This window comes from Gymnodraco acuticeps, unplaced genomic scaffold (assembly GCF_902827175.1).
Source record: "Gymnodraco acuticeps unplaced genomic scaffold, fGymAcu1.1, whole genome shotgun sequence".
Lineage (NCBI taxonomy): Eukaryota > Metazoa > Chordata > Actinopteri > Perciformes > Bathydraconidae > Gymnodraco > Gymnodraco acuticeps.
This window is the reverse complement of record NW_022990285.1, coordinates 431,726-455,011: the sequence shown is the minus strand read 5'-3', so window position 1 is coordinate 455,011 and position 23,286 is coordinate 431,726. Positions and strand designations below refer to the sequence as shown.

At 42.8% G+C, this 23,286-nt stretch overlaps 1 protein-coding gene across 1 annotated transcript in view; it reads right to left on the bottom strand.

Annotated features, from left to right (window-relative positions):
• Nucleotides 1-14,082: 14,082 nt before the first annotated feature.
• neurl1aa (neuralized E3 ubiquitin protein ligase 1Aa) overlaps nucleotides 14,083-23,286 on the bottom strand; it is a 50,117-nt gene continuing 40,913 nt past the window's right edge. Inside the window, exons 5-6 of the mRNA XM_034221816.1 lie at nucleotides 17,794-17,958; nucleotides 14,083-17,071 (exon numbers count right to left, since the gene is read on the bottom strand). Coding sequence (XP_034077707.1) covers nucleotides 16,830-17,071; nucleotides 17,794-17,958 — 407 coding nt within the window. The 3' untranslated portion in view covers nucleotides 14,083-16,829. The remainder of the gene's footprint in view (nucleotides 17,072-17,793; nucleotides 17,959-23,286) is intronic.

Below are 23,286 nucleotides of genomic sequence, written 5' to 3'. Positions count from 1 at the left end.
GTTATTAAGTTTATCTGCAAAATAATCACCAGGATAACGATTGACTGTATTGCCAGACCTAATGTCAATAATCTGCATTGTAAACATGACACAAGGTGGCACCATATTCATGTCAGTGAATGTTCTACTTTGAATTTACCCTCTGTATGTGTTACGTAAATAAAGTTGCCTTGCCTTGAATGAAATTCACGCAACTCTTAATATTAGATACTGTGTTTTTAAGTGGTGATGGAGATTATTTGTTGACCCTGCTTTAAAGGATATTTTGCCTTTACAAATGGTGCGCTTTATCACTGCCTGGGTTTTGGTTAAAGTGCATCCAAATGCTGCTGCGTTTTCGCGTTTGGCTCATTTTCCATCCGAAAAACACGTTGTCTACCTGTCCTGTACCACTTGTTATGACTTCTCTCTCTCGCGCGTATTCCATCCCATCTCCCTCCTCATGCTGAAACCTACCAATCAGAGTAGGGGCGGGTCTTCAAGCTTTTTAAAAGGCGAGTGGGTTTTGGCAGGCAGTGAGTGCAGACCAATGATTGAACGATAAAAAGAACGGCTCTCACGAAGTACTACTCAGTTCCCCTCGTTCGTACCAAAGAGCCGTTCAAAAGAATCGGCTCGTTCGCGACCGACACATCACTATCTCCTTATAACATGTCAAATCACATTACAACGTACCCCAGTCCATCTGCCTAGCCTTTAGCAAGTAGTAGGATAGCTGCCAGAAGTTATCGTTTGGCTCAGGGGTGTGGACGCGGATCAGTGATACTTCCTGCAGACTCGTGCGGACTCAGAGCCGTAACCGTATAGCAGATCCAGAGATCCAGACTCATCATTGAAGGTCCCAGTTCCCGAGCATAGCCGCGGGAACTGGGAAGTCATTTTATTTATGGGGTGCGGACAAAAGTGGGGAGAGATTTCAACAACAGTAACATGACGTTTTTCAAATGTACACCATTCGCAGCCCCACCTCCAGCACCCCTACTTCCCGCGGCTATTGTGCACGAGTCAACAGCAGACTGTTGTGGCAGACGTCATTCTTTGGCGGGGGCTCTAAGGCCCCCCTCTGCCTCCGCGCGTCCTTTTGTGAATGGGTCAGATTAACAGAGGAAGAATTCACAGCAACCATTGGTAAAGTTATAACAAATATGCTGATTTAATGGCAAAAGATACAATAACACAACATCACGAAGTAATCCGGATTACTCCGGCTCTGGTTCCTCCCGCCGGGAAATCTTACTTACTTTGTCTTGGCAGCAGGAGGAAGAGAGACCGGACACAAGGACTCAACAGGAGATATTGTAAAAACAACGGGAGGAGCTGTGTGGATGCTACTCCCATACAGGTTATCTATTGGCCCATATACAAACGATGGGCTGGGATCTGCAGCTTTCACACACACACATTCTTCAGACTTCCCTCTCTGCTCCCCTCCCCCATCATTTCTAGTCTCCTGTCATGCAAACCTGCTCCTTATTTCCCACAGAGTAATTTAAGCACATTTAAGCCAACTACTTCACAATGTTGTGGCAATTTAGTCCCCACTTCATGAAAGAATCAAACAGAGAAGTCAATAAAACACAAGTACAGGTATCGTTTTGAGCAGTAATCCCATCTAGCTGCTGCAATAGACACACTTCTTCCCCAAACATCTTTAACGCACACACATCTTTATCATTAACAGAAGTTGATTGTTCTTGTAGCCTAAGGGCTTCTGTGAACTTCCCTTCACCTTGGGGTCTGCTTTACTGGACTGAATACATTTATTGATAATTCAGAAGGACTATTGTCTCTCTTAACTGTGTGACTCAATTCTCAAGGCTTTTTCTGGGTCTGCAGGACATGCATCATTAACTACAAGAATGTAACTGCATTAAATCTGAGGAAAATCCCCCTTTGGCTTCCCCTGTTATTTGCACATACTATTGATAATTAACAGGGAAACTCAAGGGGCCTCCCTCAATATCTGGAGGGAGGACTTTCTGCCATTCAAACGTCTTATATATCAGGTGATAAAATCTTCAATTCTCCACAAGACTCAGAGATTCGCAAATCCTGACTCACTGTGCAAAACATAGCAGACTCGTGCGGACTCAGAGCCGTAACCGTATAGCAGCAGATCCAGAGATCCAGCAGACTCGTCCTCATGCACGAGTCAACAGCAGACTCAGATTCGCCAAATCGCAAAATAACCCTTTTTTTTGTGATCAACATTTTTTATTAAAGCAAAAGACACTGTGTAGCGGAGGTTAATGTAACGTTAGTTTAATATGCTCGTGAAATGCAACAACTTTTGGGTTTCACCGGTAGGATTTCTACGCTGACTCATATGACTCAAAGGACTCGTATGATCCGGATCTCTTCAATGTCTGACTCAGCAGACCGAGCATAGCCGCGGGAACTGGGAAGTCATTTTATTTAGGGGGTGCGGACAAAAGTGGGGAGAGATTTCAACAACAGTAACATGACGTTTTTAAATGTACACCATTCGCAGCCCCGCCTCCAGCACCCCTACTTTTTACGTGTCCGTAAAAGGATCCGAATTTGCCATCTCTAGTGCGCATGTGCGAGATAGTCCGCCATATTGGACAACTCCGTACAGCAACCCAAATAGGACACTTGACACAGTGGCGTTTGGCAAAGCAGAAAAAGAACACTCAAAAAACCCGACAATATTAATCTGAACGAGAGCAATGAGTTATTGTTATTACAACGTGACTTCACTATTATTTAACAACTCCTTTTATTTGGTCATTTTATTATATTGGGTTAAGTACATTGTCAGAATAAGTGAGAAATGGATTTAACTTCTGTTAGACAGCTATCATACATACGAAGAAATATTGATAATGAATATGTATGCAATATGTATGGCATTCATAATTTATATCTGATTACATTAACTGTGAATGTCCTTCATTTTATTTCAAATAAAATAAAATAACAAAAGATTTTTGTATAGATATTTGAGACGTTTATGACTCGCGCATGCACGATGCAAATCGGGCAGCCGTCTAGACATCAAATGTCCTATTAGAGTTGCCGTATGGGGTTTTCCAATATGGCGGACCATCTCGCATATGCGCACTGCAGATAGGGCAGGGATGCAGATCGGGTAGTGACACAGAAAACACACAGGAGCTAGAAGACCCACCCGCTTCTTTTAAATCAGCTGTGTGGGAACATGTTGGGTTCCCTGTGGACTACAATAACGATGGAGTGTGAGTGATGGATCGGGAGGTCGGTGTGTCGGCGTTGTTCGACAGCAGTGCGGTATGCTAATGGTAACACACGCCAAACATGCTAAATGATATCAGAAGGCATCACCCAGATTTGCCAATCACCGGAGCCCGGCAAAAGACAACAGCAGTTCAACAGCTTATGCCCGTTGTTTTTAAGACGACAATAGACATGAAAGCCGAGAGACCAAAATAAATAACGGAAACTATTGGCATATATTTCAATGGCTATGCGCCATTGAAACACTTTCTTATTATTTATTTTGTAATATTTTCAAGACATTATTTTTAGTTTTACAGCTTGATGAAACCTTTTTGTTTGACATCAGCCATTATAGATAATGTGGCCATCTGAGTGTGTGTGGTACTGTTTGTGGTTTGTTTTTAACCGTGTAATACAGTTAATTATTCAAAATGTTAGAGTTCCTTCTTTTTATACTGAAACTTGCACTACTGTTAAAAAATAAATAACAACAAACATGGAATTATGCATTTGGGACTTTTTTTTTAGCTTTTTCTTGTTGTACCGAACCCGTACCGAACCGTGACCCCCAAACCGAGGTACATACCGAACCGTAAATTATATGAACCGTTACACCCCTAGTATACACAAATATCAAGATAGTGCTAGCTTAATGTTTGGTCTTCACAGATATCTAAGTCTTTAGCTCAGGGGTGGGGAACCTCCGGCCCCCGGGCCATATACGGCTCGCGAGACCATTTGAAACGGCCCTCGAGGTAATTTATAAACACATGCAAAAATGAAAAACATTTAAGAAATCGAGACCGCAAAATAATTAAACAAGTTTTTCCTGGCCAAGGTTAGGGTCCTTGAACACAACAAGAGCCTAACGTGGTATATTTCTCGTCTGACAGGAGTGTAGCTCTGACGGAGAGCACCAGAACGCGGCTCTTGCAGTTCAAAAATTGCAGTACCCATAAGTCTTTAGTTGAAAGAAAGCCCAGTGGCGATCTGTTCATCTGTCATACTGATCATGCAGTCAATAACTTTGTTGTTATTAGCATCTGGTTAGCTAGCTATGCTAACGAATATAAGCTTTTTCTACAACCAGTGAGGTAAAGGCACATCTTTATATGATCATCATAGTTATAAAAAAATAAGAGAATAAAGTAAACGGGTATAAGATACTATATGATTGTAAAAAAAGTTGTAATTAATAAACAAGAATACAGTTTGAAAGGCGAGTGATTTTTCTAAAATATCCATAAAGAAAGATAAATCTGTTTACAGTTCTGTTTCATATGGGTGTTGAGAGATGTATCCATAGAGCTCCTAATGTTGCTCTCAAAGTGCACCAGATTGATGCTTTTAACTTCAACATTTAAAAAAAAAAATCTTCCCGGGGGAGCATGCCCCCGGACTCCCCTAGAGGAGGTTAGGCCCCCTCCCCCCACTTAAATGATGTCCACATGGATAGGAAACTAAATACATTTGCAAACATCTTGTGTCCATATCTTTCTGTTTTGGTGGTCATGCCACACCGTGCACGTGCATGCATACGCGAGTCATGGTAAGATATCAAGAGGTTGCTTTTTCTTTGCACAGCGTGAAAGAAAGGCAAAATGAATGGGCTGTGATTTTAGTATTTTTAAGCAGAGGTCAATAATTTGTACGGCCCTCAGAGGATGTTGAAAAAATGTAAATGGCCGTTGAGAGGAAAAAGGGTCAGGTTCCAGTTAGGAACCAGTCGGGACGACAACCAATGTGGATGCAGTTCCTGCTGGGATTATTCTTATTTAACCGACTGTATGGGCAGAGTTTCACATCACATTACACAATGTTTTAAATGCTAAATTATTTTTCTAACATTGCTTGGTTATTACAGAAAGCTGACATCAAAAGCTTCTGAACACTAACAGAATATGGAGTCCCTCTCAGTTTGACCCTCATGTTGCGTATTTATCTTACAAGGACTATCGACTTGGGTCCCTGCGTACAAAAAATGTGCAAGCTATACTGGTATTTTCAAAAAGCTCCTACTAAAACACACAACAGTAATATGAAATCATTAGTTTATAGAATAAAGAACCTTTGACATATGATACAAAATAACACTACTTTGCACGTTTACACATCCTTAATATAACAGCATTCATCAGTGCAGCTTAAATATGTTTAAACCATCTAAAACCAAGTGCTGAGCTGTCACAAATGTAAAAGAAACAACAAAAACAACATAAGAGCATTTGGTCACCCACCAAAGAGGACCTTTGGCTCCAGAAAAAGTGAATATTAAGATGTTTTATTAAATATATAACAAAACAATTCCATTGTCCTACACTGAATAAACTGAAACGTTTACTTTAATTGCATAATATATAATAATAAGTCTTTCAATTAACCTTATTCAATTAGTAATTTGTTGACATACACATTGCATGAAGGTCAACGTTTCAGTTTTGTTCAGTGTAATGAAGCCCTTCATATGTTGCTAACAGGGTGGAGGTGTAGCAGCGTCTCTCCACTAGATGGCGGTCTGGAGCCTCCCTGCAGACAGCATCAGTGCTGATGGGACGGAGACATTTTCATATGAATAGACCTGCATATTACCAACTCAATAAGTACGTTGTCATTGAGTGTCGTAATGAAATTCTGATATGAATGGTATTTTTTTCTCTTCCACCATAACTACTAACATTGGTTTTGAACATTGAAGGAGGAAGATCTTTGGCAGGGTTATGAATGCTCAGATGAACAGTATTAGATACACTTGTCTGGATTATTCTTTTCATGACATTATTACTCATTTAATTTGAATGCCTCAGTCACTTCCTTTGTGTGAAGATGTCAGGAGTCGGTATATTGCAGACAGATGGATATCAAGTCGCTCTGAAGAGACATCTGGAAGAGGTGCTTCATGAATTCATAGTGCAGTCATTTTAGCACATCTACATTTTATATCTCACAGCAGCGTGCAGGTATTTCCACTGATCTCCTTCGGCCCGTCTACACTACAGGCGTCAAAAAATGCTTTCAACGCTTCGCCCATTCATTTGAATGGGGTGACGTAGGATATTTTCAAACTTCGCCGAACTGCATTGTGGGTAGCATGGCAAGGCGTTGCAAGCATCGCGAGCGTCTATTGGCTTCAAAAGTTGAACAATGTTCAACTTTTGAGGCTCGATGCTTGCTCGAAGCTGGCGTCAGCCAATCAAATCCCGTTTTTGCAATTCCCGCCAGTACAAGCGCTAGCCAATCAAACCGCGTACAAGCTGGGAGAGCCAGACCGCAGTTCATTCCCTCATATTCCAAACGAGAAATTACGGTAGCAAATCACCCGGTCCTTTCCGACCAGAACTATTTACCGGGATACAAACCGGAGGAACCAGGCATGGAGGGAGGTGGCAGAGACAGTGGGTGAAACTGGTAGGTTTTCGCCTGTTTAGGGATTTTATATCCAGTTTACTTCGTTTTAACATTGCTATTGCTTTGTATGTCGGGGGCGGGAGATTCATGTGATTGGTTGTTGGTCGCGTTGCTCGCAAAAAAATCGCCAAGCTTCAGACACGCCCAGCTTCAAGATTTTGTTATGCCTGTAGTGTAGACGGGCCGTTATCCCTGCCTGTAGTGTAGACGGGCCGTTATCCCTGCCTGTCACCGTGAAGTCCCCCAGCAGCTGTGGCTGGGATAGGGGCTACAGCACATTATGTTGGGCTGGGCCCCCACATGACTTAACATTGTTTTTCACCGGGACCTCAAAGGGCACTGCTGGCTATATCTATTACAGGCCAACTAACATTTCAGATCCTTTAGGTCTCAGTTTCAGAGGCCAAGTGCATACAAACACTATTAAAACTACTTTTAGAACTTCCAGTATTACACCAGTTAGGAAGAAAGTTCATCATGTGGAGTGGGAACAACTGTTGCAGAAAACATGCTACAGTAAACACAATGTCATATGTTTATTTATAACAAACCTCTGACAAAGAAAAAACAACACTTTGCACTGTACTGCAAGACTCACACGATGAATACCAATGGAGTCAATGGAGTAGTCTTATCTGATCGTGATAGTTGCTTCTTTACCTTGAAATTGAAGTTAAAGACACAAACAAGGTTCATTAACCGGCTTGCGCTAGCTAGAGCTTTTAACTATCACTTTATCTTCATCAAAAGAGGGAGTTTTCTTGGTTTTCATGAGACTGTGGAAGAAATAAAAAATGTCCTGAGCCTTTTAAAGACGTTTCCAAGGAGCAACCTCTGGGGATAAAGTGAAGCCTTAACCCAATTGTGTTCTTTCTAATGGCCAGTAAGGGGCAGCACCAACATTGCAAAATGTTCAGTTTGTATAGGAGTCTATGAGAAAAATGTAATGTTTCTACATCATTACAACATGGTGTTATTTTAAATGTTAGTCCCGTTAAGAGTACAATATTGTATTGCATTAAATTACGTAATTTTATCCAAAGTGACTATCATTCCATTCAGCCCTGTAGAAATGTCTTTGGGTCCAATTTGGGGTTGAGTATTTGCCTCATGACATGTTGACTGCATTTTTTTAACTTTAATTGTCATTACATAGTACAGGTACTAGTAACAACACGGTTTCTCTGCATTTGACCCATCCTAGTGTTAGGAGCAGTGGGCTGCCATTATTATGTACGGCGCCCAGGGAGCAGTGTAGGGAACGGTACCTTGCTCAGGAACACCTCGGTAGCACTTGGTCTTGCCGGGACTTGAACTGGTGACCTTCCAGTTGCCAAGCCAAGTCCCTATGGCCTGACTCTCTTATTGGTAGATGCCCATTCACCACCATCGTATAGCTGCCCAAACACAGGAAAAAGTAGGGTATGCTTTAGGGAGTTGCTAATGATTGGCAGGTCCCTACCACAGGGTTGTCCGATTAGGGTTAGGGTTAGGGGTCTTAAATCTTTAACAGTCAGTGATTATTACAAAATGTAGCTCTTTGTCTTTGCACTAATCTCCTCCCTACCGTGTCATTTATGCTTCCAAATTAACAAGATGGCGTTGGCCTAATTGCCACGATAGGCTTCAAAACCATAGTCCACAAACCATGAGTGACATCTAGGTGAGTACGTTCTTTTATATAGTCTTGTTTGTTTATTTAGCCTCAATAGGCAAGATTGACAGATCATTATTGACCATAGGAACAGCAGTAAACAAACACAGTTGATTTACACAAACATATGCCATGTAAGCAAACTAAAGGTGAGTGGTCCTCAAAGTGACCCTGGCTTTCTCTTTGCACAACCTAAACATTATTTACAGGTGAATCGATTAGTCATTATTCCAGTTGGACCTTGACCACTTGACTTGCTAATCAGTCATGTGGTCACTCTATAGGTGATGTAAAGACTTACAAACTACTCTCAGTTAATCGATATGTTTGTATTAACAATGGGTAAAACTGTGTATTGTGAGAGGCATCGCTTATAGTGACAAACCCACAACATGATCAACTTAGTCTGCAGTTTATCTTAGTTCTACACAGCGCTTTAGCATTCTTTAACATCTATCAAGCAGACTGAAGGTCAAAATTAAATTTGTAGACAAGTCACATTTCTTGACAGGGCTTAATATTGGGGATATGATCTATAGATGTTAGCTACCCGTGCTTCTGACACTATATCGTGATACTCCTTCTTTCAAACAAAAGTATAAAGCATTGTATGGATTTTATTTATATGGCTCTACTGAATGCCTAGTTACCTCCGCGCTCTGTTTACATTTACTTTCAGGACATTTTAATACAAGCTATGCCTATATGCTATTAGGTTGCATTGTATTTCAAAAAAGGGGGTTTAATTACTGCATCCAAAAGCTCCAAAAGATATTAATTTACATTCTCTTATTTCACTTGAGCCATAAACGCTTGTAGTAAAGTATCACACTTGTAAAGGCTTTTCTTGAATCATCTGTCAGTCTGTCTATGCTCAACTGTATATGTTTATTTTGTTGGTACACAAGTCCCTCTTGAAAAAAGAGATTCCAATCTCAATGAGACTACCTGTTTAAATAAAGTATTAAACATCGTAAATCATGTTTCCAGATGCAGCTGGCAGTAGTTTCTAGTGAGCAAGGGCCTCATTTATAAAGCCTTGCGTAGGATTGACGTGGGAAGGTTGCTTACGTAGGACAAAGCAAATAAATACGCACAGCCATTTTCCGATTCATAAAAGACTGCGTACCGGCACAGGACTTGCGTACGGCACATCCTACGGTCGAGATAAATCATATTGTTTGGTGGATGCAGTTTGAACCAGAGTAGCAGCATGGAGGTCGGATCTGTTGTATATATAAGACTATGGACTACGACATTTAGGTTGACCGTTTATTGAACACGTTATTGGACACGCTGCCATGACAACACAACAACAACTAACTATCTGGTTCACACATCCCCAAACTCCCGGTGCCATCTTAAAGGCACAGTCACACCTGATGTGACACATACATAACAGGATTGTCACCAAAATATATAAATAAGTGGTCCGAAAAAGGGTAATGACAAAGAAAATACACATAGCCTTTCTCAGGCAGTGTGTTTGTACCGGGGACAGGAGACACCCCCTTGATGAGAAACTGTAAGAAATGATCGGGGAATCCCTCCGGAGTGGAGTCATGACCGCTAGCCGGTGCCGCACATTCAAGATTTTTCAGCACATCTGGCCGGTATGCTGGTGTTTTCTAAAGTGGACCTTGTGCGCGGATACCACCAGGTGCCCATACATCCCCTGGACGTTCCCAAGATGGCAGTGATAACGCCGTTTGGACTTTTCGAGTTCCTGCGGATGCCTTTTGGGCTCAAGAACGCCGCTCAAACGTTCCAGCGCCTGATGGATTTGGTGCTACGGGACCTGCCGTTTGTGTTCGTCTACCTGGACGACATACTCGTCGCCAGCGCTTCGGTGGAAGAGCACCTGTCACACCTCCAAGCCCTTTTCACGAGGCTCAGCCAACACGGGTTGATAATCAATCCTGCAAAGTGCCAGTTCGGAGTGTTTGACATTGACTTCCTCGGACACCGCGTCACCAAAGGCGGTGCAGCACCCCTGCCGGCAAAGGTTGAGGCTGTTGCGACTTTTCCTCGCCCGCTCACAGCCCGGTCGCTCTGTGAGTTCCTGGGGATGGTGCTTTCTACCACCGTTTCAGCGCCCGGGCCGCACACATTATGCGGCCGCTGTATGAGGTTTTGAAGGGTACGACCCCCATCCAGGCGATCGACTGGACGGCGGAAGCTGAGTTTGCTTTTACGGAGGTCAAGACCGCGTTGGCTCAGGCGGCCCTGTTGGCGCACCCGTCATCCACGGCTCCCATCTCCATTACCACAGACGCATCGGACTATGCCGTTGGTGCGGTGCACGAGCAGTGGGTGAAGGGCGCTTGGTAGCCACTTGCCTTTTTCAGCCGTCAGCTGACGCCCAGGGAACGCAGGTACAGCGCCTTTGACCGAGAGCTCCTTGGACTCTGGCTGGCCGTGCGGCACTTCCGTTTTTTGCTGGAAGGCCGTGAATTTACGGCGTTTATCGACCACAAGCTGCTCACGTTTGCCATGTCAAAAGTGGCAGAGCCTTGGTCTGCACATCAGCAGCGGCAGCTGTCTTACATCTCGGAGTTCACCACAGACATTAAGCACGTGGCTGGTAAATCGAACCTGGTCGCAGATTGCCTCTCCAGGGTCGTCATCGGGGCCGTCCAGTTGGGCCTGGACTATACCCGCATGGCGGCGGACCAGGTCACGGACCCCGGCGTACAGGCCCTGAAGGAGGACAGTTTGGGGCTGCGCTTGGAAGACGTGGTTTTTGGTGACACAGGCGTTACTCTCCTGTGCGACGTCTCCACAGGCCTGTCGCGGCCGGTCGTTCCCGCCAGTTGGAGGCGATCTGTTTTCGAGGCGGTGCACGACCTGTCTCACCCCGGCGGTAAACCTTCGGTGCGCTTGGTGGCCGCGAAGTTCGTCTGGCAGGGACTAAAAAAGGACGTGAGGACTTGGGCTAGTGAGTGCGTGGCTTGTCAGCGTGCTAAGGTGCATCACCACACGAAAGCCCCTTTGGAACGTTTCATGGTGCCGGAGAGGACCTAGTGGGTCCATTGCCCTCCTCTCAGGGTTTTTCCTACCTCCTCACCATGGTGGACAGGACGACCCGTTGGCTGGAGGCGGTTCCTCTCGTGTCGACGTCGGTGGCTGACATAACCCGGGCTTTCATTGCGACGTGGGTGTGTCGGTTTGGCACCCCGTCGGATATTTCCTCTGACCGGGGTTCGCAGTTCCGGTCTGAGCTCTGGGGTTCGCAGTTCACGTCTGAGCTCTGGAACGCCGTGGCGTGTGGTCTGGGGGTTAAGCTTCACAGGACAACCGCTTATCACCCTCAGGCTTACAGCCTCTGTGAACGTTTCCATCGCTCCATGAAGGCAGCACTCAGAGCCGGCCTGAAGGACGGAAATTGGGTCGACAAGCTGCCTTGGGTAATGCTGGGCCTGCGGACCGCGCCCAAGGAAGATCTGCAGTGTTCCACTGGCTTTTGCTCCGGTTCCCACTGCCCAACATAGTACTCAGGTGTCCCGGGTACCCGCAGATCTCCGCTCGGCAGAGCATGTCTTCATACGGCACGATGCGCGCAGGGGTCCTCTACGGCCTCCTCTACGGCCTCCTTACGATGGACCTTTCTGAGTTTTGGAGCACGGGAATAAACACCTTGTGGTCGACCTGGGTGGTAAGGCCAAGCACGTCTATGTGGACCGGGTGAAGGCGGCCCATTTGTATTTGGGCCAGCCGGTGGTGCTGGCACGACCTCCGCGACGGGGGCGCCCCCCGGCCTTGATCCCTGTCACGGAATTGAGACTTGTTGTTCCGGTCTCGCCTCTTCCGGAGGCCGCACGGGCAGAGGTCATTTTTCCAGCTCCCGTGCTCAGGAGTCGTGGGGGTCGACCTGTCGTTCCTCCCCGCCAAGCTGACTTTATTTACGGGTGAATTCTGGGGGGGCTTGTGTGGTGACCAGTGTTGGGTGTAACGCGTTACTTTTGCCGGGTAAAAAGTAGTCTAACGCGCTACTACGGAAAATTTGGTAATGTAGTTTCTTCTTCAATTCGCCGCAATGTTACTTTTCCCAGGGACGAGTGATAGTGACACTGCCTACTCAGCTGTGTGCTTACGCATTAGACACGAGCTCTCATTCCACACTGTACGTGATAGAGGCTGGCCGCTGGTGGTGGCATGAAGACTGAAGAGCAGTGATGGCAAGCAGTGATGGCAAGCGAGAAGCAGGCGCAGCCAACGCTAACATTCGAGGGATGGAGGTATTCCCATTACTTCGAACTTGTTGAAACTAAGGGGAAAAATGTGAGTGTAAGGTGTACATTGTGCCCTGGCCAGAAACTTGTGTCCACTGCCGTTAACTCAACTGCCAACCTCACCAAGCATTTGAAAGGAAAACATGCTAGCATGAAGCTAGTAGCTCAAAATCCCCGGGGAAATTATGATATTTCGAGTCCAAGCCTATTTAGTAGCCTATTGATATGATTTGCACTAGCTTTGCACCTATTTTGGGGCTAGCCCGTAACCCTTAATGATTATGATTTTATATTGATATTGTTTGATATTATTGTTTAGTGGTGGTGTTGACGCCTATAGCCCAATGTTTTGTTAAGTGCTCTGTGGCATTTTTTAATAATAAAGAGCACAAAAGAAATATCTGTTATGTCCTCCATAGTAGAACTTTATGTAAGCCTACACATTTAGGAACAGAGATGGGGTTCTGCCCAAAGTCGAGCAACATAAAAGTAACGTAAAAGTAACGAGTAACGTAAAAATGGAGGGTAACTAAGTAACGTAAGGGATTACTTTTTTAAAGAAGTAACGAGTAACGAGCAAACACTACTTTTTAAAAGTAACTTCCCCAACACTGGTGGTGACACATTATTAGTACATAATTCACCGTGTGATTAGTGTGTGTTGCAACCCGGACCCGTTAGTGAGGGTACCGGGGTTTGTTGTCATTCATGCTAACTTGTCATACAGAGCAGCACAGGTACTTACCGTGTCTTGATTAACGGATAATAAAGTGTGGAAGTCCATTCTGAATACACCGCCTCTGACTCCCTTTCATCGGCTCTACAATAGTTATGCTCGTATCTATACAACCTATAGAGAAGCAAAACGGCGTCAGTTTAAAGTAATTCTGTCCTTCTGTTTACCGCATCATTTATGAGAATACATTTCTTAACAAGAGAACATAATCGAGGGGTGATCAATAACATTTCCGTATTTATTTATTTCTCCAAGTTATGTGTTTGTGTGCACTGAGGAGTCTCAAACAGGCGATTGTTAAATCATTTTAAGTTTGGCTTTAATCAATGTGTGAAAATGTATTCTTCATATATGATAAATGAGAGGTAACATTCTATTTATGATATTATTTCCACATATTTCTCTCCATTCTTCCTTCTGCCAACGGTGTCGCAGTTTCTCGTCTCTCCCGTTGTTAGTGCGTACGCATGGGTCAGAGTTTGCGTGGAGGACCGCACATTTTCCCGTCAAGTTTGTTTTTTATAAATTGCAAACATTGCGTAGAAACTGGCGTACGCCATCTTTTGAGCGTATAAGCACCGTTTATAAATGAAGCCCCAGGTCTGATATAGCCACTAAGCTGCTAACAGACACAGCTAGCAACAAGCTAATGAACATACTGTACAGTAGGATACACTTAGCAGCTGAAGAGCTAGATGTTTTTTCTCAGGAGTTTGTAAATACAATTAACTTGCTAACAAGCTAAGTCTAGATTGAAAAAAGGACATTCCCCTTTCACGTAAAGATAATTTAATATCATCCGTGTAAATGTTTCTTTTCAATCATGAAACAAACCATTTTATATCACATTTGGAAAGTTTATTAACCACAATCATCCGACTCGCACTGAAGAGAGTTCACAAACAAACACTTGTTGTTTCTAATGAAAAATAAAGAAAATAAAGTTTTGCTGTGTCACAACAATGGCCATATACAGTATACAATATATATAGTATTTGCTGCCACAGTCTACATGAACACTAACTAAGCGTTCCCGCTCTGATGCTCGTCTACTGTTGGTCCCGATGTCCACACAGATTACTCATGCATGACACAAAGTTCTAAGGTCTACAGAAAGGATCTCTGACTGCGCTGACGGAGGATTCATCTCCTTGTGGTGGCAATGTAAAGAAAGCAAACACACAGGAGAAGCAAATATGGAGGAATAAGTCCACACATGGACAAATAAATAGTATAATACAGGATCAATAACATTCAAGGAGCATGTGGTATATCCTGGATGCAAAACAATTATATGAAATAATAATACCTTTCATTAAAAGGCATGTATTTAATTATGTACTGAGGAAAATCTTTAGCCAAATAATTTCACTTTGAATTTGTGTTTTGTAAAGAATTGATATCACTTATTAAAAGTCCTAAATTAATTCAGATTTTGCAAAATTTGTATAATGTATATAATAAAAATGAATTATTACATTTGGTCTGAGTGTGTAAAGTAAAACATGCCATGGTTGAGTCTGGGAGAGCAACGCTGGCCTAAACATTTACAAGATTACAATCAGTAGCTTTATAAAGTGACATTTATCTTCGCCATACAGTGATGGCTTTCAGAACATATAATAATAAGAGATATAAATACAGAAAGGGGATAACATTACAAAAAATAACTAAATTCAAGAGCTTTTATATCTTGCACCCCATAGCAATGATCGTCTGATTGTGTACTGCAATTTATCTTATTGCTGCACAGTACAAGAAACTCTCTATATTGTCACAATAAGAAAACAAGAATATATTTATATTCTAAATGTTTAGGATGAACAGAATATTAGAATCATGATTATCAATCAAAAAGAAAACTTTAAAAGAAAAACAGACAAAACTTGTTTTCTTTGTTTGTTTTTTTCAATTCAAGCACAAGCATATTTATCTCTCTAAATACATAAGTTAACATTCAATTGTGAATTAACACTTCAAGCAGTAGCGTAATCAAACTGTATGTGGGAGGCGGGACGTGTGAAACATCACCGTCAGTCCAGAAGGGACAGCTGGCAAACACCATAGCAGCAAAGGTTTGAGCCCCATTTGTTGAATATCTACAAATGTCATTAAAAACAGCCTCATAGCTCCAGTGGTGTCCTGTAATAAGCTATGGCTTACTGCTGAAATGCTGTATTTTACCTTTTTGGGGTGTGTATCAACATATTTTTACTGATATTCGGGGGTTTGGAATCATATACATATTTAAAATATTCAATTTCTTTTTTTAAACTCTGCCCCTGAACTGATTTATATAAAGGTTCTATGCTGCTGGTGAAAGGCCTGTCACAAAGAGTATTAAACGTTAATATGAAGTATTGGAAAGTATATTACAAAAATATTTCTAAATGTGTGTGCTTTTATGTTCCTCTGAGTTTTATGACAGTTTGTGCCGAACATTATTTGGTAACGTTTCGAGGGTTTTGTAAAACGGCAGCAATCACAGAATATGATACATCTGCCGCTAACAAATGAACCTTCTCTGGTTTATTAAGGCAGGAGGCTGTGTTGTATCTGTGGTGGCTGCTGATACCATGGCAACAATCCTTTGACTTCATGTGTTGTTATGGGAGCTAAAGGACCTGTTAATTCGTCATTAACGCTCACAGTGTATCAGGCATGGTTGTAGGTGAAGTTTGGGAAATAGTCCACATCTTCTTAAAAAATATATCTGGCCCTGAGGAGAATCCAAATTTATTTTCCACCTTGTTTCCACTTCCTGTTTCCTTTTAAAGAGTCGGAGCTGCTGAGTCTCCTGGATGTAGGTTTGTAGATTGAATGTCTTTATCCTCTCCGTCTATAGCGGGGCATTTCTGAGAGGCTGATTTCAGTGCAACATACCACATTGCAGAGCAAGCCGCTATCACAGCTAGCACAACAACATAGCTACCACCGACATTTGCAATAGCACTACCATAAAGGTACATTAGATTATACGAGTACAAGAGGTGTTACAATCCTACTTAATTTGCTCAGCACTGCCTTTCATCTCTAAGCACATCACCTACTGATAATCACCACGACAATTACAGAAACCCATCACTTTATAATCACGATGCCAGGCTTACTAATCCTCTCCGATGCTCAGTAACACACAGACACAAGTTGTGACATTCTGAGATGATTACCTGTCGGTCAGAGACACCTCTAAGAAGACTATTATTGAGACATTCGGCCCTGAAGTAACTCGTTAGCTTTGGTGCAGATGGGTGACAGTCCCTAAATCTCACAACATGGCTCATCAAATGAAATCATTTTGGAATTGTTTCACTTTTTCCCTCTCCGTAAAAGTCTTCAGAGCCAAGGAGAGGGCAAACACTTCTATCAAGTTCTCAGTGGAACCTTCCAGAGACCCTCCCAGCCAGGCAGAACCCCCTCGGAAAAGGTAATGGGAGTAAACCAATTGCATGAAAATACCAAATGTAAGTACCAGAGTTATTTTTCCCTGAACTTAGAAATGTCTTCCCCTGATTTTGCTGTTTGATTCCAAGAGGCCGGCCCACTGTCAGCCGTCCGTCTGCAGACTGTCAGCCGGTGTGTCCTACGTGCTCCGGTAGGTCTTGATAATGTCTTTGATCTGCCTCCTGCAGATGGGACAGCAGGCGTTGGACATCTTCTTGAGTTTGATGCCGCAGCTGTAGCACAGACACATGTGCCCACAGGCGTAGATAACCGTGTCCACCGTGTTCTCGTAACAGATGGAGCACTCATCGGACCACGGCCCACGGCCTGATGGGAATATCGGTGACTTGAGGAGGCTCACTGGTGAGTTTGGGGTTGTTCCTGTGGTGAAATTGAAATAAAGTATTATATAAGGGAAATGGTCAAAGTACTGCAGCCAAATCAATTGAAACTGGACAAGGTATACTGCTATTTTACACAGCTGTGTTGAAATGGTGGCAAAAAACAAGTTTTGTGGTTCGAAAAACCAGAACCAATGAGACAACTTATATGTATTTGAATTGGACATAGAGCGAGACACCATCAAAATGTATCTTCTATTATGCTTTGTTGATATTATTAATAATTTAGTTGAGACCAAGCTACTGTATGTCCATTATAAAAGCTAACATGTCCACTTGCAACTAGCCTTTACCAGTGATGCATCCATCTTGGCAACATAATTTCCAGGCCATTGCAGCACACTTCAAGTACATTTAAGAGGCAAAACACCTCATAAGAAATTGGTTAACCAGAATCCAGCTCAATTAATAAATAATTGAAAAGTTACAATTGTGTTGGTACTAGGTTTATGTCGTGTACCATGTAAAAAATACATCAATTCCATTTATATAACATGTGAGATAAGGGCACGTGCCAAGCATTCTTCTACATCCAGCTGCCGCTGCAGCCGCAGTGGGAGAATACAGCATTGGCCATTGTTCCTAACTACTGCAGAAAGACATCTGCCCACTATCCCATCATAACTTCCACTAAGTCCCCTGTGGGGTGATTGATTCTCAGCTCCTGGAGCAGACAGTATCTCCCTATGCACGTGTACCTACCCCCTGCTGAGCTGCAGTACGCGGCCAAGCTCAGGACTCCATTCAGGCCTCCGCTCAGCACCGGATCAGAGCTGCCGCTGCCCAGGGCGCTGGGGGGGTGTGGGGGGGAGGAGGGGGGCGAGCTGGGGTTCGACGTGGCTCGAGGATCCCCCACATGAGTGGATCCTAGTGTGAGCAGAAAGAGGCAAGGGATTAGATGTTTGCTTTAATAAGAACTCCAATTACTTCAGGACCAATTAAATTGTCACTGTGACATTACAGAAGGTTTGAAAGTTATAATAGTCTGAATGTAATCACAATACAGGCATTGTAAAAATAACACATCATTACATGACTTAGTTTAGTACTTGATTCTGATTTGTCAATTTGTAAATTCAGTACTCTGCTTTTTTCCAATAACGTTGCTAGGGACACTGATAAAGGGCTATGTGCAGTCATATCAATCCGCAGAAAGGAGTCCTGTCAATCTAACGATAGCTGTAGCCAAAAGAACATTAATTGTCCTCTGTCCAAAAACACTGTGAAATACTTTTGAATAGTCATTTTTATATTTGTGTAGAGCACAGAACTTTGGATCCATGATGGCTAGACTGTTCCCGGTAAAGTCAAAACAAATGAAGTATTTTAAAGGCTGAAGCGATATATTGGCACAAGACACAACAGCAAAGAATGAAGATTCTCTTATTATCCAGACGTTACATTTATAGTCATGAGAGCACAACGAGAGCCCTCCACTTTGTGAGGGCAGTCCTTTTATAGCGTGCACACATTCATCACTTCTTTCTGTGTATTTCAAAGCGGAGTCCTCGTTTCCACATACTATCTTGACATGATGGTCGGGGGAACAAATGGGAATTCCAAGAGCAAGTTTAGGGAACACATGTTGGAATGCCAGAGATGCCTAGAAACTGTTTAGGCTGTTATATGACCGACACCAGGGACTGCCATCAAAGTCACTGACAACACAAGTTCAGAATGTGACTTTGAAGCTGCACTAATCAATATTTATTAATTAACAATGGATCAAATGACTGTGGGTAATGTGGAAGGTGTCACTCGTAGTGGTGCATCCACGGGGAACCATTACCCTGCTTTTCTATAGAGCTTTAATCCTATTTGTTGTCATTGTTTTGGTTGTAAACACATTGATCTTCTCTATTTAGTTTCCAGAAACAAGAGGCATTTGTTTATAGTAAAAAAGCTAGAATGTTCCTGGTGTATACTTCATTCCTAGCAACAAAAAGGCAAAGTTAAAAGCTAGCTTAATAAAGAGAAGTTGAACATTAAGCGCCTGGAAAGCCAATATTTATCTTGGTTGTTGAAGGCTAAAAGAAAGCCTAAAGTAGAGTAAATATAAATATACACACCGGTAGTATCTATGCAATATGTGGTGCTTTAAAAAACATAATAAAACACACCATTACTGTAAGTGTTTTCTTCATGTGGCGTCTAATGTCACTGATCCTATGGTGTGCTCTGTTATTTAAAAAACAACAACGTTATAGTTAACAATCACAGGTTGGGCTTTAATGCCAAAAATACCCAACAAATTAAGATGCAAATGAGCTGTCTTGAAGAGCAAGCGTTTAATCAGCAACAAAGAATTCCCATCAAATGCTTTGCTGCTTCTCAGCGTAAATGCAGATTACTTTAATTACCTTCCCTGAAGCTTGCTGTCAAAAAATAGCACACTAACAACTGCATTAGAAATCAGCTGCTGTCTGCACATTGTATATTAAACCGTGCTATTTCAGGAATGGCTATTTCTCTCATAGCATACCCACACTGAGAAACACTTCATGATTCCTGGACAGCTGACAGAGGAAAAAGAGGAGTGAAGTCGGAGTCATCTGCTGTGGCACTGACCAGTAAAACATGGTTATGGCAGCCTCGCTCAGTCTGCATCTGCCATCTGCACCGGCACTCTGATCAATCAGACTGATGCCCCGGGGCCCAATTCTTTCTAGGGCACAGCCAATAATGGGGCATTGGATTTTAGGGAAAATGTCCAATAAGCAGTAGCAGTGTTTTGGTCCCAGCTGGTGTGTCATCACACCACTGCTGCTCATGACTCTACACTATCAGGAGCTGTCTGATGTGGCATTTTGCAGGGTGGTGCTGTCGGGGGAGGAGTAGTCAAGAATATATTTTGTTTGCATACCAGGGGTTGCCCTGGTGCTCCTGGCGCCTCAACGCGTGTACGGTTCAATGTTCAGTGACGATGTAACATGTTATATGCAGCTGTAGTGAACACACTTTTAGCAGGGTGCGCCCCGGGCACCCCTTATCCAGGCGGTGTGCGTGAGATGCTCTACACCATAGTCTATGTATAGATACAGGTCTGGCCACCAGTATAAGCACATCATGTGCATAAGGAAAGGGAAAACCATCGATGCATTCCTACTTCATCACAAGCAAATGCCTAAATTAAGGTCTGTAATTTAGAATTCAAAATGATTCTTCTCAAGACCAAACAATCCCTCATTTCAAATAAAAAAATTTCTAGGGTAAACCTGAACACATTTTTGGCGAACCCAAGAAAAACAACCATGTATTAAAGTTTCAGTCGTATTTGCTTTTGCCATTGCATGTGTCAGTTATATTACACAGTACTCACCAAAGCTAATGCTAACAAGCGTAAATGTTTTTGTTACAAACCATAAAAAAACGATCTGAAGGATAGGGTTCTGTAGCTAGCCTCTCCGACTACCACATTTGACCAATCAACATGAACTACATTACTTGAAAATCTAGTTTGGTTACTATGGTATGTATTTCTGGGCCATAAACAGATGTTGCTTTGTAAAGACCAAAGTGTTTTAGCTCTTTTCTTTCCCTTTCTTTTTCTGATCAAAATGTCTTATAGCTATGGCTACCCTCAGACGTGGGGTAAACCCGCTTTCACAGAAAAGCGATAATCACTCATATTAGGACACAAGCTTCATTAAAGTCCTGCTATGAATGCATTCATGGTGTTGCACTCATAAGTGTCTAAAAGAGTGAAGAATGGTAAAGAGAGATTCAGAGAGAACTTCAAACCCTGGTGTCCTTCACAAATATGCAATCCAGTCGAGGTGGCATGATTGTAGGATTGTTTGGGAAGGCAATGCAAATGGTTGGATATACAGCCCCCAACTTTCACAGAAGGACCCAACAATCACTCGTACAACTTGTGACCCTAACCCTAACAATACAAAGGCTCCAGATGAAACCATCCTGCTTTGTGTGTTGATCAGTAAATCACCATGCCAACCCTTCAAGGTGTTACTGCAGTCGCCACGTTTCACCAATCATCGGCTTACTCAAGCCTGATCACCCTGCAGCCCTGGAGCATGAGTGGTTCCCCTCTGAATCCTCCCCACGCCCCTCATCCCTCCCCCTCACTCTGTCCCTCCCTCCCTGGTAATCCTCCATGGCAGGCGGGCAGCTGAGACAGGATCCGTGGTGCCCAGCCCTGATCTAGCCTGTTCCCAAGGGACCTGTGTGAACAGCTGTGAGCGACAGGCTGCCTCTGTAGACACATCTCTGCAGCTCACGACCATCCATCCATATTTAGCACACACCAGTACATCTATGGAGAAGGCTGGGGAGGTATGCAGAGTATGTGATGAGGGAGGTGGCTGAGGATGAAGCAGGACTGTGGAAGGCGCGGGTTAGGGACATAGCGTGTATGAGGATCACATTTGATAGCATTCAGGTATTGGGGTGAGGCACATGTTTGGGTAGTTTCTTAAATACAACGTGAGGGGAGGGGTTAAATGGCCATCTTCCAGGCCTGTTAATAAATGAGGCATCTCATCTCTCACCTGAACAGTTTCTTCCCCTCCGCTACCGGCCTCATCAACAAGCCCCGGGACCCCCACTGACACTTTACCTCAGCCACATCACAAGTTGAAGAGATGTTCACGTCTGTTCTATTACATACAATACTTCAGTATCTACCCCACTGGTGAATGTCCAAAGCTTCTATGTGTCATATATATATATATATATATATATATATATACACATATTTTACCTGTGGTGACTGCATAACACTTCAGGAATCATAGAAGTGGTGGTAAATATTTTTGGGAGAATTTATTTTATATCTTAGACGTATCATTAAAACCGCGGTTGCTAACAAGTTACTAAATGAAACTACTAAACAGCATCATGCTAAATATTAGCAGCCTTTAGCTTGGCGGTGTTTACATGAAGTCATGCAACATGCTTTCAACTACTGCCGATTGCATTTACGCTTCAAAAGTCCCTAGTGTTGTGTTAATATGTGGAACAATCCTGTGGCCTTGTTGACGGACCCCTTCTGATTCTAACTTCCCGTCGGACAACAAAGATGCGCCATCCCTGCACCACTGTATAGCACGAACAGAAGAAGAGGAGCAAAATCTCTCTTGAAAATAGTTTACATTTAAATTGATGAAACACTATCCCCAATCACAAATCGTTTCGAAACAGCTGGCTCTCCATCTGATTGCAGAGGATTTCTTGCTCTGAAGTGCCATCAGCTCAAATGTGCACTTAGCTGGGCTCTTTGTATGTGTGTTTAGAGTGGATGAGTGGATGAGAGGAAAGCGGCTCTGAGGGAACTAGTTTAAGGTCATGGCTTACCATGCTGCATTAAATGTTAAAAGTCTCCTTCTGTATACGGCGGAGATACTATCTGCAGAGACAAAAGGGCTGTTTAGGAGGGAGGACAAGGCCATTCATCCCTGAGTTGTTTATCTCTTCGACATGTGTATAGAGGAGAGTGTGCTGTATGAACATGTGTACACATGACATGCATGCAGCTTTCTGAAAATGATAGAGGGAGTTAAATAAATAGAAATATATGTGTTGTTGGTTTGGAAAATGTTTCTGAATGTTTCTTTCTTTCACATTTCAGAATCACATGTTGTGATGATTGAATCAGGAACATTCATATTGCACTATGCTTTACAAGGATTAGTGAGTTTCATCCGGGTTTCACCTCTCAGGCTGAAACACCTGCAGAATCTATTTAGGGATGTAAGAGTGGTACTAACTCTGTATTATAAGTCAAAGATAAGGCAATAAAGGAAAGGAGCCACTAAATATAAATGTATCATAAAGTATTAGCTAAGGTAAACTTCTAAGTAATGTTAGTCCATTAATAATAATGCAATTTACATTGTTTTCAATTGACTAATACAAAATGGGAAAGCTGATAAGTATTTCAATTTTTGGCTTTACATAAATATCTAAATTACATTTTTTAAATGTGTCTGCGTGCATGTATCCACACATAGCAGAAAGTTATGAGAATATTTGAAAATGTTGAGAATAGCACACAACACTAAATGATCAGGTCATATGCTGCCCCTTAGGCTCGATTATAGATGTCTAGTGAGCCTGTTAGTGCGGGATTCCAATATGTATTTTTGCAGGGATACATGTGTGATAATCGACTAAGACATATTGTACATAAACGACCGTAATGCTGAGTAAAAACAGGAACATTTGAAAGAGAAGACA